General features: G+C 39.0%; 1 protein-coding gene across 2 annotated transcripts in view; it reads left to right on the forward strand.

Annotated features, from left to right (window-relative positions):
• The first annotated feature begins 4,146 nt into the window (after nucleotides 1-4,146).
• Nucleotides 4,147-18,926, forward strand: part of LOC148411336 (multivesicular body subunit 12B-like) — a 26,078-nt gene continuing 11,298 nt past the window's right edge. The window contains exons 1-7 of one of the 2 annotated variants that reach the window (XM_088435635.1): nucleotides 4,147-4,473; nucleotides 7,139-7,251; nucleotides 7,348-7,406; nucleotides 8,532-8,639; nucleotides 10,903-10,999; nucleotides 15,245-15,374; nucleotides 17,228-17,371. In XM_088435635.1, coding sequence (XP_088291761.1) covers nucleotides 7,359-7,406; nucleotides 8,532-8,639; nucleotides 10,903-10,999; nucleotides 15,245-15,374; nucleotides 17,228-17,371 — 527 coding nt within the window. In that variant the 5' untranslated portion in view covers nucleotides 4,147-4,473; nucleotides 7,139-7,251; nucleotides 7,348-7,358. The remainder of the gene's footprint in view (nucleotides 4,474-7,138; nucleotides 7,252-7,347; nucleotides 7,407-8,531; nucleotides 8,640-10,902; nucleotides 11,000-15,244; nucleotides 15,375-17,227; nucleotides 17,372-18,926) is intronic. The other variant, XM_088435634.1, reaches the window with a different exon arrangement.

The following is an 18,926-nucleotide window of genomic DNA, read 5'->3' on the forward strand; positions in this document are numbered from 1 at the left end:
TTTGGTTTTGTTTTGTTCTTAGTTGATCATGTTTTCTTGTCCCTTGTTGGTTTTCTTGTCGGTGTCTTGTTAGTTTGTGTCCACCTGTCCTTGTCAACCTGTTCCCATGTGTCAGCCAATCAGTTCTCTGTACCAGTTGTGTCTTGTCCAGGTGTTCATTGTTGTCACATCAGTTTGGGGTGTCCTGTTTCCATCCAGTTCTTGTTGGGTCATTGTCATTGTCTACCACCTAGTCTGTACAAGTCACCTGTAGTAATGAGGTAATGAGGCCTCCTGAAGCGTATTGACACATAGTGAAACTGTATTGATACGATGTTGACACTGTGTCACTTAAATGGGACACCTGATGGAGCTTACTTGCATTACACCTGAACCTATAGACAATATTTGTCACTTATGTATGTTATTTTGTATTACTTCTATGTAAATCTATGACATAGATGTCAATGTCAATAAACACGATGGTCATTCAATAGGGTGAATTTTCAGTATAAGGACTTCTAATACAGATAGTTTACTTTTTAAAAATTTGGATTTTTTTACTTCTTTTTAGGCTCTTTAATGGTGCATCAAAAACACAGAGCAAACGCTTTAGGATAGGTGGATGCAGTAATGTTGGCATCTTGGTTTTGATTAGGGATAAATGTAGCAACGACCTGTATTTTTTTCCTGTCATGAAAAATAATCCTGAATTAGAATGAGATTTTTGAGTCACTTTTTTTTTTTAAATAAAGTTTTTTTTTAAGTAAATTTTTTTAAGTAAAAAAGTAAATAAAATTGCTTATGGGAGTGCCCAGGCTATGTCTGTTTGCCACCTAGGAGCCACAAGAAGAATGTTCAACAATTACAGGAACATGCATTTTACCCAAAATAAAATCTCTTAAAGTCTCTTTTCCTGACAACAGTATGCTGCAAACAAGAGCATAATATAGCATGACAAAATACCATCTTCTTTAAGAATGAACATAGTCTAGTTAATAAAGATGGCCGATTGAAGAACATTTTGCTCTTCACTCATAATTGACAAATTATGTTTGAAGCAACTAACATTCGGTTTGGGGTTGAAATTTTTTTTAATATAATTGTGAAATGTTTGGATGACTGCAACCATAAGAACAGGCATTTTATAGTATTGACATTCATATCATCATACACATCATACATATTTGGATGAGCTTTTATTAAGCAAGCTTATATTACATTTTTTCTCTGTTATGGATGTTTCATCATCTTGGGAGAATAGCGTCACTGTCTTTTTGCGAGACTCTCATCAAAGCAAGACTGGGAACCCTGGGACACTGGACCAACTGAGGGTCATTCACTCAAACTAATGAATAACTAGTGTAATGTATAACAGCAAACAGTGGTGGGCCGTCAGGGCCTGCAAGGCCTTCTCTGCTAGCCTAACATAGCCTGACATTATTATCATAACTATAATAAACTATAATCATCATAATTGAAATGAAAGTCAATTCCATTTTAAATTCATTTTTACTAAATATTTTTTTTAATTTATAAAATTATTCTCCATATTCTGTTCTTTTCATGTCATATTATATCCATTTTCTCCATATTCTGTTCTTTTCATGTCATATTATATCCATTTGGTTACGCTCCTAAGTGTTGTAGTTTTAAGTTGGAGTTTTTAGCCAATTACAATTTAACTTACTTGTGTCACCAGGCTGTATGAAATCTGCCTGCTCCCAGAGGCACTAGGGCAGGGGTGTCCAAACTTTTTGCAAAGTGGGCCAGATTTGGTGTGTTAAAAATGTAGGGGGGCCAACCTTGGCAGGCGTTCTTTACATATAACAGCAATTAATTTAAATACATTTCAGCGAGCCGTTCTGTGTTTAACATTTGCTTTTTTGTTTTCATTTCAGCTATCTTAAGCATGTGTTTTGGTTAATTTCAAACATGCAAATCAAAAATGAATTGACATTAAATATTGAAATTGAATACTCACTTAACTTCACTTTTTTTAACACTTTAATTAACTTTTTTGTAACAGTTGAACAGAAGTAATTGTACTCTTAGGTGCGAATTACATTTGAAATAAAAAAAATATCTCACCACAGCAGTTTAATATTTATAGAATTTTTAAACACAATAACAGAGAAATGAACAATCGTCATATCAACAATTGCAGGGCTCATCTAAAATATGAAATTAGTCATTATAAATGTTGATAGGATTTTTAAATGGTTATTATTCAGGAGTGAAAACTTAAAAAAAAAAAGTTTTCAGACTTATCGTAAATGAAAAATGACTTGTACGCATGACTGTGATGGGTGAAACTGAGATCTGGAGTGCAGGACAAAGGCCAGGTGTGGCTCTATGGCAGTAGTATGGATGCGCAAGATGTCTTGTGAGTGAGAGTCTGATAGCTGTGTCCTCACACGGCTCTTATTTAAGAATGTCTTCTCACACAAATACGTCGAACCAAACAAGCGTAGCATTTTCTTACCAAATGCTCGAATCTCTCGGAAACTTGTCCTTATCCAGCTGTCAGTAAAAGTTGGCTATATAAAGCTGCTGGTGCTGACCGCAGCTCACTGCGTCACACTGCAGCTCAACTTTCCTCCTTTTGTTGATTGTCGCCATTTTAGAAAATTAGGGAAATAGATCATCACGCCTTGACTATTGTAACTTTTTGTTTCCTGGGCTTCCCATGTCCTCCATCAAAATTCTGCAGTCTGTACAAAATGCAGCAAAGAGACTCTTGACAAGGACTAGAAAGTTTGACCATATTACTCCGATACTAGCTGACCTGCATTGGCTTCCAATACACATGAGATGTGATTTTAAGGTGATGTTAATTACTTACAAAATTTTACACAGTTTAGCTCCTTCCTATTTTGTTGACCTAGCATCACCATATGTTCAGTTTCGAAAACTTTGGTCACAAAATGCCAGTTTGTTATCGACCCCGCGGGCTAAAAAGTCCGCGGGCTCAAGGACTTTTTCAATTCACACGGAGGTTCGCACAGCCACCTCAATAGAAATCTTTAAATCCCCACTAAAAACACATTTATACAAGCAAACATTTAGCTAATATGCCTGTCTGTGCTTTCTTCTCCTTTTTCCTGCTCCCTTCTCCTGGCACACAAGGGGCTAGCTAGATGGTTAAAGATTATTTGAACACCCCCATTTGGCCCTGCGCTGATCGACCATCATGGGTTAAAAGATTGACCATCTGCGGTCCACTTGGCTGGACTGTGGAAAGTCCAATGGCTCTGCCTGCTGTCAAGACGTCATTGCACTATATAGCACAATGTTTTTTGTAATCTATATTATGTATCTGTATTTGTCTGTATTTGGTACATGCAGCATCCACTTCAACCTGTGGGCCTGGAGGGCTCCTCCCACCTGTGGTCCTTTCTGAAGGTTTCTGATTTTCCCTAAACTGGGGTTTTTGAGTTTTTCCTTCCCCCTCTGGGAGCTTTGAGCAGGTAATGCTGTTATGTACCTATAGCAAGAAGATGTCTCTGTACGACTTCTTTTTTCAAAAGAAGTCTTGACATGACCTCTTTTTACCTGTGAAGCCCTTTGAGACTTGGGTGATTCAGGGCCATACAAATAAATTTGATTGACTTTTTAATTGAAAATACAAAAAAATATTTTGGATGTTGTCTTTAAAGGTTTACCATACAATACAGATTCAATGATTTGTTCTGGTTTTATGCTTAAACCAACCTTTCGCTGGGTGTGTAATGAGTGTAATGAGCTACATTTAGAATGGCAAATCCAAATTTCCTGTGAGGTTGGTGAGAGTACTATAAAAGTAATGCAATAATATTGTAATGTAACTATTTACTTTAAAATGACAGTAATATGCAATAAATAATGGATTACAGTTTTGAGGTAATTTGCCCAACACTGGAGATGACACTACATGGGTTAAAGCGATTTAATTTTAAACCTGGCATCTTTTGCAGTCGAGCCAGCTCACGTTCGTTTACATACGTCATCATCGTTCCGCAGATGATTCATCAGACACCCCTCGACTAAATATATTTTTTTCAAGCACGTGGTAGCGCTTTGTGGTAGCCTTATATCAATTCTCGTACCTCTACGCTCGTTTCAGATAATTCCGACGCTCCTTAATAAGTCGGCGTGAAATGAGCTTCCGGGTCGCGTTCAAGGTTTAGCGTGACAGTCAAAGAACGCTATACCGTACAATAAAGTGACGTGTTTTGACAGCGGGTTCAGCGGAAGTGCGCAAAAGGGCTGGACGAAAGAGCACTTAACCAATTCAGATACCCGACACACTTGTGCCCTCGACGGGAACGAGAAGCTGAGGAGCACAAGGGGGGAGTGTAGGTGTTGGGATTGGGCCAAAGAAAGATGGCGATGATGACGCTCACAATCATACTGTGCTTTTGAGTTTACATTGCACAAAACGTTAACGTCTATTTTGGAAACGCTTTCGTGCACTTCTCGACGCTCTGAAAAGGAATACGCAAGAACACGAAGGTAAATGCAAAGACTGGTTGGAATCAATTTTGCTGGATTTTGTAAGTGAGTTAACGTTGCAGCGAGTCATGTTTATGTTATGGGTCGTAGGATTTAACTACCATTTTTTGTAGCTTAAATGTTCGCCGTGAAATTTTTGTTTTTGTCTCACCCTAAGTGATTTGGAAGATATGATTTCACTATAATGTGTCATAGGCGCTAAACTCTTCGCTCACCCGAGGAACAGCTCAGCTAACGGTAGGTTCACATAATCGGGCTGCTTGTATCTCATTCGCTGGCGTCGTCTGGGCTTTAGACAGCCTGAACATCATTAAAAGCACCGACCTGCATTTAAACTGTGTATAATATATTTTTGACTTCATATAACATTTTTCACATCCGCTTCTGTGTGTTGCCATGTCAACGTCAAAATCCCAATGTCAGGGGTCACCAACTCCGTCCCAAGAGGGCACTTATCCATCTTGTTTTGAATGTTTCCAATCCCCCAAACCAACACACCTGATTCCAATAATTATTAAGAAGTTCTGCAGAAGTCTGGTAATAAGCCTGATCATTTTAATCAGGTATTTTGGAAGAGTTACACCAAAATCATGGATAGGCGCCTTCAAGAACTAGAGTTGGTGACCCCTGTTGTAGGCCTTCAGACTCAGGTTTGCAACCCTCGTACAGTTGAAATAACACTATTGCATTTTGCTTTTATTTTGTAAGAATTTTGAACAATCAGATTTAACTCTTTGACTACCTTGTTTTATTTCCCCCCAAAACAAATAAAACTTAACACATATTACTTGTTTATAAGGCTAGGATACTTGAAAATTCCCACTTCCATAGATCAGAATAGGTCCCCTGATTAGTTCAGAGTAACTATACTGAAATTCATTGCATGAAGCTGCGAGTATACAGATGAACACGAAAGCTGAAAGAGACAGCACACACAAAGGTAACAATACTGGCAGACTTAAAAAAATAAAGAAAAAAGGGAAACCAGGAAGGTTTGAGGGTAACTAGGACAATATTTGTAGGAGCCATTGTTTATTTCTGTAATTATATCATAAGTGGTCACTGGGTGGCAGTATAGGGTGGCAGTGTAGTTTTTGACGTCCGAATTGGGAGCATATTTAAGGACAGTTGTGTGGACACGACCCTGGTGTGGGAAATGTCCTGCAATAAGGGGGACGCTGCTCCACAGATGCACTGTGAGCATCGACAAAGATCATTCTTACATACGTGTCTTTCCCCTCTAAGTGTGTGAGCGCTGTGTGGACTGTGTGTCCACATTCACAGTGGCAACAAGTTGGCTCCACGAGCTTGCTCTCGTTAATACAGGTTTGCATTCCACCTCAAATGAGGACAGACTTTAAAATGTATAAGCAACTTCTGAGATTATCTGACACTAAAGAAAACCAGGAAAATTTGATGATAACCAGTACAATGCTTGTAGCTGCCTTGCCCCTTTTTTTCCGGATTTAGTCGCCACATTCACAGTGGCAACACACCTGCTAGCAAATGAGAATATAAAGTTTGAAATGTATAGGCATCTTCAGTGATTAGCTTCGGTTTTTAGCATGGGTTCCATTTTCCATCTTCCCACAATTCAAAATGTTCCCACAATTCCACTTTTTCGGTTTTTCCCTTGTATCTTCTATATTATTTGGCCTTTTTAAACCGTTCCAACTGTGTAATATTCAGAATACTTCACAGATTCAAGCCATTCAAACATTCCACATCATTTCACCATTCAACACATCTCCCTTCAGCGTTTTTGCCTTCACACGCAATTTCTTCAGGAATTGAACATTTTCTAGTTCCTCTTTTTTTATTCCGCCCGTTTTTTGACACGTTTCAACTCATTCCCGGTTCATCCGATTCACACCGTTCAAATTTCATATTATTCCACTTATTTGTGTGCTTCCATTTTTCTCATTCCAATTATTTAGCGTTTTCCCACACTTCCCTGTTTTCCACCCCAAAAATCCCATTGACATAACAATGGGTGATTTCACATTTCATATTTTCAATATTTAGCTCATTCTTCTCGCCTGAAGGATCATTCATCATATCCAATATTTTCCCATAATTCCATATCTTTCACCATTTTAATAATTCCCAATTCATTTCCAATGAGAGGGTTTCCCATTCATTCCCAAAGGGTGATTTAACATTTCACATTTTGAGCTTTTCCATTTCATATTTACAACATTTAACTCATTCATATCACCTTATGGATCATTCCCATCATACCCACACAATTTCCACTTTTTTCAGTTTTTCCCTTGTAAGTACTACATTATTTAGTCTATTCAAAATTTAAATAAACTAAAACTCTAACTCTGACGGATTTGCGATTGAATTGGTCACAGTGCTGAGTCATGGAAGACTTTTGAAGGAGTGGTGGCTCGGATTTAGGAGCTGCAGGCCACCGCTCCCAATTGAATGTAGAGGAAACAAGTCTGCATCTAAGATTCTCAGTTTAACAATTTCTTGTTGACATGATTTGCTAAGTCCAAATTTTCTGTTGCAAAACTGTTCATTTCAAGCTTTTTAGAGCGTATATTTTTGCATATTATTCATGTTTTTATTTTAGTTAAATTTTTAGTTCATTGCTAGATTAAAGTTTTACACACTTGTAAAAACATATCTACGTTTTTACTGTGGAATTTAACAGAGATGCCTGAAGTTCGGGACTTTTCTGAGGCTTTGCCTGAGATGTCAATGGATCCAATCACTGGAGTTGGAGTTGTAGCCTCCAGGAGCAGAGCACCAACTGGCTATGATGTTGTAAGAGCATTTATTTTTTCTCTTCTGTTTCTTTTTAAATGCAATTCTCGTCAACGTTGTCAGACATTCGCATTCTTGTTTATCCCATTTATACAGTGCAGTGATGCATGGATTATTTCCCATCACACTCAAGAGATGAATATGATGATATGATGGCAAGTTTCTCTGCTTGCATTCTATGGAGTAAGATAGCTGTCAAAAAGACGTAGGCAGGTTTAACAATTTGTATGAGTACGACTAAGTTGTGTTGAGTTTACGAATTAAAATTGCAACAACTCATTTGCATGACTATGACTTCGCGAGACACCAATATCTCCTTTGCATTTGTGGATCTGGATATGCAAATTTAAGCTGACATCACGCCAAGCTACCGGGCAAAGTCATTTAATATGTTAGTCATCCATGCCACCATAGTCATGCACGCATACATCTTTTTGACCTTGATGTTACCCCAAACATCAACACTTGACAGTTTGCAATGTGAACCTCAAATTTATTTATAAATTATTTAGTGAAATTGGACAGACAGGCTTATGACTTTAAAAATCATTAAAATAAATTATAAATTGGTCTATCATGATGATTTTTTAAGCAATTAACTACCATATAACCACAACAATAAATAAACAATAAGTAGGATAAAAATCGTGTTTTGCTATTAATTAATCTTTATTTCGTTACAGGAGTCCACTTCACCGTCCGTGTGTGCAATTCAAAGGAATGTGTTTTTCCAAATCAACCGCAATGCTTATTTCTGTCAGTAAAGGTCTGTTATAAAAGCCTCCCAAGACGCCATTGTCCAATAAATGGGCCCTAAATGCCCTAAATGGCCACAAATAACCCACAAAAGCATCATTTGAGCATTACTGAAATTGTGCATACATCATCCTTAAGATTGAAGCTTAATGTTGCTGTTGAAAGCTTCTGTTTGCCTTTCAGTTCGTGTACTATTTGGCTTTACACATGCGCGGCTCGAATGACTCGCAGATCGACTGACTTTGCCTGGTAACTCGGCGTGACATCATCTTAATTTGCATATTCAGGTCCGCGGATGCAAAAGATCAGATCCACAAATCTAAAGGGAGGATTCGTGAATCCAAAAGAGGGATTCATGCAAAGACGTGAATCGTGTCTCGCGAGAGTCGAACTCATACAAAGGGTAAAGCATACAAGTCCTGCGAGAGTCGTACTCATACGGATGGTGAAAACACGCTTATGTCTTTTTTGACAGGGATCTTACTCCATAGCATTCATACATTGTTCTACTTTATTAATTTCAGGTTTCAACGACAACTGATGGTCTGGATGCTGATCTGTGGAAAGATGGCATTTTCAAGTCCAAGGTGACCCGGTACCTGTGCTTCACCAGGGTATTCTCAAAGGAAAATGTAAATTAATAATGAAACTCATCTGAATACAGTAATCTTCTTCCTTTTTTAAAGCATTTCAAAGGAAAATTTTGTTTTTGTGGTGTAAATATTTACAGAGCTCCCAACTGTTACATACTGTTCATGTTTTAACATGACATTACTACGAACAGATCACCCAACAGACTGTTTATGTTTGAACAGGACATTACTACGAACGGAACGTGTTGCTTGCCAGATATGTAAAAAAAAAAAAAAAAAAAGAACAATGATTAAAATCATTAGTCACATTTCTCAAACAGGGCTCTCCAGTGAGTCTCCAACCGGGGCTTTCTCAAACTTTTTAGACTCAAGGATCTCCATCGCAAATGTTTGCGGGAGGAAAAAAAAAAATCATTTAAGCCAAACATAAGGGCTCTTTTTATTCAGCAACATATTTCATTTGACTAGTATATTTGTTACTTTTCAGCTATACTGTTCAGAAAATAAAAATTGCAAATTGCAGGCCTCCTTATAACAAAAAGGGTCAATTTCCCCCCAAAATTTTGCTGACAATTATTTAGGCACAAAACGCATTTAAAAAATATTTTAAAAATATATGAAACTGGTTGAATTGATTGCTTAATTGAAGAGTCGTGAATGCTTCCACAATTTAATATAAAATCAAATTAAATGAACACAAAAAATATAACCAAAGGCCCATGGCTGAAAAATCTACCAGGGGTTTGCAGTCACAAATGGTGTCAAGCAGGGCTGTGTTCTTGCTCCCACATCATTTCCATTATGCCTAACTGCAATTCTGAAAGTAGATTTTAAGGACGTGCCAGAAGGAATTTACAGTACTTAAGAGACAAGACAGAACAGGGCAGACCTTTTCAATGTGTTTCACTTCAAAGCAAAAACAAAGCAACAAACATGGTCAGAGTGACTCACTGTCCTGAGGACACGCAGAGACATGTAGACAAGTTTGTGTCGGCTGCTGCTCAATTTAGCATTATTAAAATCAAGAAGATAGAATGTATGTACCCATCAAACTACTCCACCCGACACCTGAGGCTGAAGTATTCACGATCGACCAGCAATAATTTGTAAAAGCTTTCACGCTAATCTAGTTTGCATTGTGTAGTGCTGCATTATGAGTTATTTGTTGCCATTTGGCGATCATTGGAAACTATTCATCCTTGTGAAGCCATCTGTGTGTCTTCTGTGATTATATGGTGTCCCCAAATTCAAGGGAGGCGCAGAGGATGGTGAAAGTTTATAATGAATATGGCAGTTTAGGGCAAGATGCCTTTTTTTTATTTTTTTTTTTTTTACTTAACTCCGGAGACTATTTTAACTGTGTAATCTTTTTAGAGAATAAAGAGCACACAATTCGGTGCATATGACAACAGTTATTTATTTAGCTTGGTACCAGTTAACAGGAAACAGTGAACAGGAAAACACACTGACAAGACACATAATCAAGTTCCTCCCATAGCCATTTCAGTTCCTAGACCTCTACCCGTATTAAAGAGAAGAGTTCCGAGGAGAGCACCTTGTTTGATCCTTTTTTTTTTCTATATTCCTCAGTATTGTGAAACGTAATAGCAGAACAGTAACATTAGGTGCTGGGGTTTTTTTCAGCAAAAGGTGAACACACACTCACTGAATAAATACTTGATTTAAAGGTTGAATCTTCCTCTTAAAATATGAATATATTTATTTGTATTATTTTGAAAAAAAAAAGTATTATAGACTTAAAATATATCTTAACCAGGGGTGCCTATGAAGTGTAGGTTTTGGTGAATGATTGACATTCCAGACAAACCAGTTCCATGTATGATTAATGTTGAACAGTAAGCATTATTTTTCACAATAATGATCATTTAGTTGTAGTTTCACATAAGAATTCTACAAGGGCGTTTTTTCCCCCAGTCCATGATTAGGTTATGCAGATACATAAATGTGCATGTAAATTTTGTTAACATATATATTTTGTTCTTTTTCAAAGGAATATTATGAAACCTGAAACGAGTGCTGTATAATTTTTGGCAATATTTGCCATCATACAAATTGTTTACACAAGTTGACTGGGAAACAAAGAATAATTGTATGCCATTTTTTTATTCTTCACTAGCTGCGTTTAAAAAAGCAATTCAATGTACCGGTAATTAGAAAACTCAAAGTACTGGCAAATAATTTCAGGAAAAAAAAAGTGGTAACCCAGTTTTTTTTTCTCTCTTTCTCTCTGCAGTTCTATTACATTACTTTCCCACCCACAATGTCTTCTCTGTTCTTACAGAGCCATTTAGGAAATGTTCTGGTTGACATGAAGCTGATTGATATAAAGGACACTCTACCTGTGGGCTTCATTCCAATCCAGGAGACTGTTGACACTCGTAAGTTACCATCTCAAGTAGTCATTGAACCCGATCCCTATGACTCCAAAATGACACGTAATATTTTGTTCACTGTGTACATGACTTATAAAACAAAAAAATGTGATTGTGTTATATTAATGTTTTTTCACTTATATACAGGTCCATCAATGTGTTAGAAGGAAATGGGCAGAAAACATGTATGTCAGTAGATATTTTTTTTGTGTATATTATGTTATTTAAAGCATATACAGATATTTTAGGGCTTTAAAACTTGTAATGATAAACAAAAAAAAATCCTAAATTCAGTGCACTGGTGCCATAAGTGTGATTGGATGCGTGAATGGTTGTTCATCCCTGGGTGCCCTGCATTTGGCTGGCAACCAGTTCAGAGTGTCCCCTGCCTACTGCCAGAAACAGGCACTGGAACACTGGAAAACTGGAACAGACACCAGAGGCCAGAGACCCTTCTGAGGATAACAGGATTTAGAAGACGGATGGACAAAATTAATGGAAAAGACTTTCGAGAAGATAGCAGAGAGAGGGTAGACTGTTAGTTGCTAGCTCCCAAGCAACATAAGACTTGAAAATGTAAATTTTGCAATGGACAAAGCTGGTGCCCGAAAAGCTCCCCAAAAAATCGAAAGTCGCACAACTCATCAAAAGTTAACTCAGGGAAACTATGAGTGAGGTGCAGGATACTTTCAACCCTGATGGCGAGTCTAGCAAGCCTGGCTACCTCGATTGAACCACTCCAAGAGGACCTGACAGGATTTAAGTGTGAATTTAAGTTAGTTATAGCCCCACTTGGACATGGACATGGAACAAAGATTGAAAGGTGACAAAGACTCTGAGAAAGCAGAAGACTAACCTGATAAGTCTCAGACCCACATAGTGGAGCTACAAGATAACAATGCGAAGGCTTATGTCACCGTGCAAAAATTGCTGCTCAGATTATGCAGCAAAAGTTTATGGATTTAAAAGGCAGAATGAGAAGGAATAATGCTCAAATCTTTTGGGTCCCTGAAGACAGAAATGGAGGTTCAGTGATAAAACATTTGAATAGGTCATTCCACAATGAACTTAGACTGCTTAAAAGAGACTAATTTACAAATGGAAGGAGCACATTGAATACTACCATTGAAGCTACAAGGGGAATGGCCTCGGGCAATTGTGGTTAGTACTTTTCACTTTGCAATGGGCAAAGTAGATCCAATAAATGACAAACCTATTTTGTTGATGATTACCCCATCAAACTTGCACAATAATGACTTTTCTACCTACATATTATTAATGCTCTCAAGTATCCATTTTCAAATTACATTTACTGGAATGAAGATCTATTGACTTGAGGAGAGGATACAACATGAACATGCCCAACAGTGAGGACGGAGAGGCAGAAACTAATCAAGCTATAGTAAAGGATGAAGATGTGCTGACCATGGAACTTCTGTATCTAAGTATATATGTATGTGAAGGATTGAAGAATGAATAATAAGTGGTGTCAGATGCTATTGGGATGTTCTTCCTGACCTGGTGAGTGGTAAAATTATGGGGAGCATGAGAACCAGTGAAAGGCTAATGGAATGTAAATGATTGAAGAATTAATAGTGAGTGGCAGATTCTGTTGGTATGTGCTCTCTGAACACTACGTTGTGTGGCATAATGTGAACCAGTAAGGTGCGGATGTGGGCCAAGTTGTGTGTCAGAAGGAAAAGGAGGAAGGGATTTAATGCGGGAGTGAGGGTCTGATATTGGGCTGGGCAGTCAAAACGCATAAAGAGGAACTGGTTTGTTGATATTATATGGACCTCAGAGTAGCATATGCGTTAGAATTGTCTGTCAAGAGCATAATGTCTGATGGGGCGCAAGGAAGGAGATATTAACCATGCCATCCCCATATAGAGGAAAGGGTTTGATTGGGGAATAAGGTGCAGATATTGGCAGGATTGTGTGTATAGGAAATTGGTTAGTATGTGAGGCAGAGAGTTGCACCTTTATTAGCATTGTGTTTCATACATGCTCCAGGCAATATATGGAGTGAATGAGATCAAACACTATACTTATGGTCTGTTTTTCAGAAGCCAGTTTAAAATAATCTGGAACAGTGATTCTTAACCTGGGTTCGATCAAACCCTAGGGGTTCGGTGAGTGGGTCTCAGGGTTTCGGTGGAGCCTCTGCCGCAGAGGTCGCACCCCTCAGTCTAGTCTGCAGTTAGTGGGCACAGTCATTGAAAGCGTCCTGCTCTGAGATTTCCTACCATGTACTGTGTTGGTTTTGTTATTTGAACAAGGTGATATTAATGCACAATTCATTTCGTGCACCAATAAAAAAAAAAAAATCATATTTTATTTTTTACTAAAGAAGGGTTCGGTGAATGAGCATATGAAACTGGTGGGGTTCGGTGTCTCCAACAAGGTTAAGAACCACTGATCTAGAATGAGTTGCATTATTATCTCAACCATGTGATTTGGTAGTGGGCGGAAACTGTGGAGTAGGCATGGAACGATTTCAGAGTTTGGCCATATGAAAACCTTGAGCATAAAATATCACAGTGTCACTTTATTGACATTTACAGCTCTAAAATATATAGTATATATAAAGTATATAAAGTAGACGAAAGCAGCAGTAAGCAGTGCTGTTCTATCTGGGATTAATTTGCTTTTTTTGGAGGCATGATCTCATCACACCGGTGGGGGGTTTCCATCTGGCAGGCCCAAACATTAATGTCTGGAAGGACTTTTTAACTTAGCTACCCTGTCAGAAGGACTTTTTATCTTCCACCTCCTTCACCAAGGGAGGTGGGCGTATTGAGTCAGAGTGGACCATGTTCCGCGCCTCCATTGTTAAGGCGGCTCAGCGGGGTTGTGGTTGTAAGGTGTTCGTGCCTGTCATGGCGGCATTCCTCGAACCCACCAGTGAAAGTCGATGCTGCCAAGCACAAGGAGGACTCTTATGGATCTGGGCCTTTTTAACATGTGGGACTCAAGACACAGCTAATGGTCACCAGCTTTTCAAACGGACTGCAGATTTATGTGTGGTAGAAGTTTGGTTAGACCCTGGAAACCAACTTTCGGATAGTGTTAATGAAATTGTGGTCAAGCGTCCGGTGGTTCAGGAGCTGGGAAGCAGTATGCAATTAACACTGTGTCATGGAGATAGTGAGCTGCTGACCTCAACTCAGGATATTATGAGCCAGTGGGGAGACCTCTTTGGAGACCTCCTCAATTCCACCGACACGTCTTTCTCTGAGGAAGCTGTTTGGAACCTCCAAGCTGCACTCTTCTATCAATGGGTCGAAGTCACCGAGGTGGCTTAAAACACTCCTCTACGTACATTCTTTGACAATACTGCCACAGAATTACATTAATGACAAATACAACTGTTTGACTGTAATCGCTGTACTTGAGATAGACTGGGAACGTTACGATCGCGGTCTATGCTGCACTTACTTGGAACATCTGATTCTGTTACTATGTATGTATTTGTGGGAGATGGCATCAAAGAGGATTGACTAGACAGTAGTTATTGGACTTGGACTCTATGACGATTGTTGAATGATGAATGATCACATGACAGGTCGTGCTAGTCAATGCAGGCTTCACGCCCGACCAAGTCCGCCATTTAGCTGTGGATAGTGCTGGGAGGCCAGTGTTCCACCGTGTTCCACCAGTGTTCCAGTGGTCCACCGTACCCAACCCATCCCTGCCAGGGTTAGCTCCCAGTCCCTCCTGGTCGATTTAGGCAGTGGGCATCAGGTCCCCACATTGAGAATTACATCTGTGCTCGAGGCAACCCCCCTCGCACACACACACTAGGCACGCATACACACACACACACACACACACACACACACACACACACTCCCATCAGCAATTTTTTTCTCAGTCCATTCTTGATCATCATACTTAGCAAGTCAATGTACTGCTGTTATTGTGTTACACTATGATATTATCTTTTTTTTCATCTCTTCAATTATATGTGTCTGTTTTTACTGCCAAAACATCAATAGACAACCTATTTTATTGATTTGGGATTTTTTTTCTGAAAAAAATCCAAAATCCATTAAAAAAAAAAATTCTGAAAAAAAATTCTGAAAAAAATCCCAAATGAAAGAGTGGTGAAAAGTTTTTAGAAAACCTGACCAGGTATTTATTATTTAATTGCTGAACAAATGGTGAAGCACAGACATGACCTTTGTCAGTTTCAGACAACATGAAAATTAATATGGTCTGTGACTGTTGTTCTGTCTGTTTGTTGTGTAGAAGAGCAGGCATTCAGGAAGAGGCGACTCTGTATCAAGTTTATTCCACGGGACTCTACAGAGGCGGCCATCTGTGATATCCGTATCCTGGGAAGGTCAAAGCAGGCTCCCCCACAATACACCTTTATTGGGTTTGTTGTCATTTTTTCTGTTTGTTTGTTTTTTGGTTATTTTTTTCAGCATTGCTTTTTTTATGTCTTTGCACATGTGTATGTGTGGGTGAATACATATGTAATTGTACAACCCCAATTCCAGTGAAGTTGGGATGTTTTGTAAAACAGAAATAAAAACAGTACAATAATTTGCAAAGGTCTTCAACTTATATTCAAATGATTAAACTACAAATGTAAGATATTTAATGTTTAAAATGATCAACTATTGTTTTTGTGCAAATATGTGCATATTTGAAAATGGATGACACCAACATATTAAAAAAAAAAAAAAAAGCTGGCACAGGGGCAACAAAATACAGGGAAAGTTGATTAATGCTTAAAGAACACCTTTTTGCAACATTCAACTGCCGAACGGGTTGATTGGAAACAGGTTAATGTCATTATAAAGTATACTGTAAAAAGATCATCCCAAAGGGGCTCAGTCTTTCACAAGCAAAGATGGGGCGAGGATCACCACTTTGTGAGCAACTACATGGTAAAAATATAGTCCCAACAGTTGAACAGTTTTCTCAAAGTTTTAATGCAAGGAATTTAGGGTCCCCTAAAAGGATGGTTCCTGGCAGCCTGGTGGTGATTTCCACTGCCTTCATAGAGTTACAGCACAAAACCGCTGCACCATCCCTCACATTCTAAATTTTTCTTTGCTGCATATCAATTTTTTCAAAAGTGGCCCTGCTCCCTGTCTGTCACCAGTTTCCTTTGCATGGGGATCACATGCCTAAAAACTGCAGTGATAATGCCATTCTGGCTTTTTGAATTTTTGCACTTGCTTTTTGGTCTGGAGGGACCTCAATTTTGTTTGTCTTTTTTGGTGACATTATGGTGCCCAGTCGTTCACCCGAGGTACATTTTTCGTGCTTGATGCCAGTTTTTAAGTGCCTTGATTTAAGTGGTGATTTTTGTGGTGAACCCAGAAAAAATGCCAATTTGCTTTCTCTGTGATCGATTTCCACTGTATTTCGACACAAGACGCCATTCCCTTACCTTCCAAAGGCAAATTGTTGGTGTTTCAGCGCCCCAAGTTTTACCAGCACACCAGAACAACTCTTGAACATTTTCCAGGGGGTTTGCCCACCTGCATGTAGACCTGGTAGGCCCTCTCCCTCTGTCGCAGGCTTTTACACTTCTGCTCACTATGTTGGTTTGAACAACTCTGTTCCCCTGTCCTCCACAATCCCCATAGACATACAGTAGCTTGTGCATTTCTGTCATCCTGGCACAAATCTGCACGTCTGATATCACCTCGGACAGGAGACTCCAATTGTGCCTTGTCAGCTTTGAGTCTTTGGGTGTGCAGGTACACCATACTATTGCCTACTACACAAGTGGTTTGTGCAAATGTTTTCACCAGTCACTTAAAGGCAAACTCGAAGCCGCGCTCTCAGATGCCAGTTGAGTTGATTGTCTGCCATAGGTGTTTCTCCAGTTTCGTCCAGCTCCAAAAGAGGATCTTGAGAAGATCGACCGACTAGCACAGACTAGGACAACTGGTTTAAATATGTCGTTCAGATGCAATATTTAAAGATCTATATAAGCCAACCTCACTCATCTGGGGTTTGAGTCATCACATCGCATGTGCCCCCCTGTATATTGTCTAGTTGAATAAACAAAAATAATTATTTGGGCCAAATGGCAGTCAAGTCTTTTTTTATGTGGCAGAACTTATTTTTATCAGCCTTTAGATGAGTTAATCATTTAATTAGATCCAGCATATCATGCACACGCATTACACATCACTCAAAAGTTGTTGTGAATTATCAATAATTCCTACACTGCATGTAACCGTTAACCATGACTTCTTTATTTAACAGAGAGCTAAACAACATGAGTATCTGGTATCGTATGGGTACTGTGCCACAAACTCAGGACTCCTCTCACACAACAGCTGTGACTGACATCCAGACTATGAATTCTACCTCCACTTCAGCTCCTGTCCCACCAGCTTCAGTGACTAAGTATACCTTACTTATATTTGTCTTATTGCTACTTAAAAGAGATTTTTTACTGTTATAAGATAGAAATTTGGGCTGTACCATCAGGGACAACAATAACAAAAAGAATCATGACTTTTTCCAAATAATATTTGATAGAGACGGGGCATCAAATGTTGCATTTCATCATTCCATTGTTACAAAAGAAGAAATGCTTAATGACACCCCCACATTCTGACACCCAAAAAAATCATGTTAATTTATGTACAGCACGGGTTCCCATTGTGTCAGTTGCAAACGACCGGTGGCCCGCCTAGCTATTATTAGTCACCAGCTTGTCATCAGCTGAGAAAATAAATAAATAACACGCCATTGTTTACATCGAATGCTGCTCACGCTGAGAGGTAAAAGATGATCAAGTAGTAGGCCACTGTTGTGACCTTGCTCTCGAGAGGAATTACAAAATAAAATAATTTTTCATGCATTATATGATATCCCACATTTTATTTTGAAGTATTGTCAGGGTTTCTCACAACGATTGGCTTGTTGAATATTCAGTGATTTAGTGTGTAGGAGCTGTCGTACCAAATAAGTCTCATGACACTGGGCAGGGAAAATGACAAACTTAGCTCAATTTGGTCATTGTCACTTAGGGGTGTACTCACTTTTTTGCTGATGTTTTTATATAATAATTACTGTATTTTGAGGGAACAATCTAGCAGAGGGGTAGGGAACTCTGGTTCCTTGAGAGCCATATTCTGCCTGTTTTTGATGTGTCTCACATTTAACACACCTGATTGAAATGATCAGGATCGTTATCAGGCTTCCATAGGGCTTGCTGATAAGCTGATTAGTTGAACCAGGTGTGAAAGGCGAGGGAGACATCGAAAATAGGCGGGATATGGCTCTCGAGGAACTGGAGATCTCCACCCCCGATCTAGCATCTAGCACTTAACCTTGTTGGCACTGAACCCTGCCAGTTTTCTATACGCATTCGCCAAATCCATCTTTAAGTGAAAAGTAAAAAGATTTTAGTCAAATTCAAGACACAGACATGTCAGTCACATATTGACGACTGAGTGCACAAAATTTACAGCAGCAGTGATTGGCCAAGCAACATAACGTGATCCATATGAAGCCAGCCATGGCCAATCGTGAAGTGTCATCCTGATTTGACACGAAGAATCGGGTTTGTCATGACCTCCGCATCACAGGTTCTACCAAACCCCTGACACCGACAATGACACCCTAACGGTTAGGGTTCTGTCAGGTTCATTTGTTAGACATTTGTAAGAAACCGAAATACAAATAAGGAGAAAGGACAATCTTTTCCAGCTCGTGCTTGAGGGGAGCGAAGAGGAACTGGCCAAGGTCAATTCTACTGCGCTCTGCCAGTCACTCCGAACCCTATCTCTTTATTTGATACAGAGATCCCTAACTACATGATGGTTCCGGCCCTCAAAGGGGCAAAAATGCATCAGGGAAAAAGACTATGGCCGGAACCTAGTGTACTTGTCCTTCTATATGTGAGCATCTGGGTGAAAAACTAATACATGTATGATAAAATATTATGCGTAGA

This window comes from Hippichthys cyanospilos, chromosome 15 (genome assembly GCF_059441005.1).
Source record: "Hippichthys cyanospilos isolate Australia breed blue-spotted pipefish chromosome 15, RoL_Hcya_1.0, whole genome shotgun sequence".
In the NCBI taxonomy this organism is placed as follows: Eukaryota; Metazoa; Chordata; class Actinopteri; order Syngnathiformes; family Syngnathidae; genus Hippichthys; species Hippichthys cyanospilos.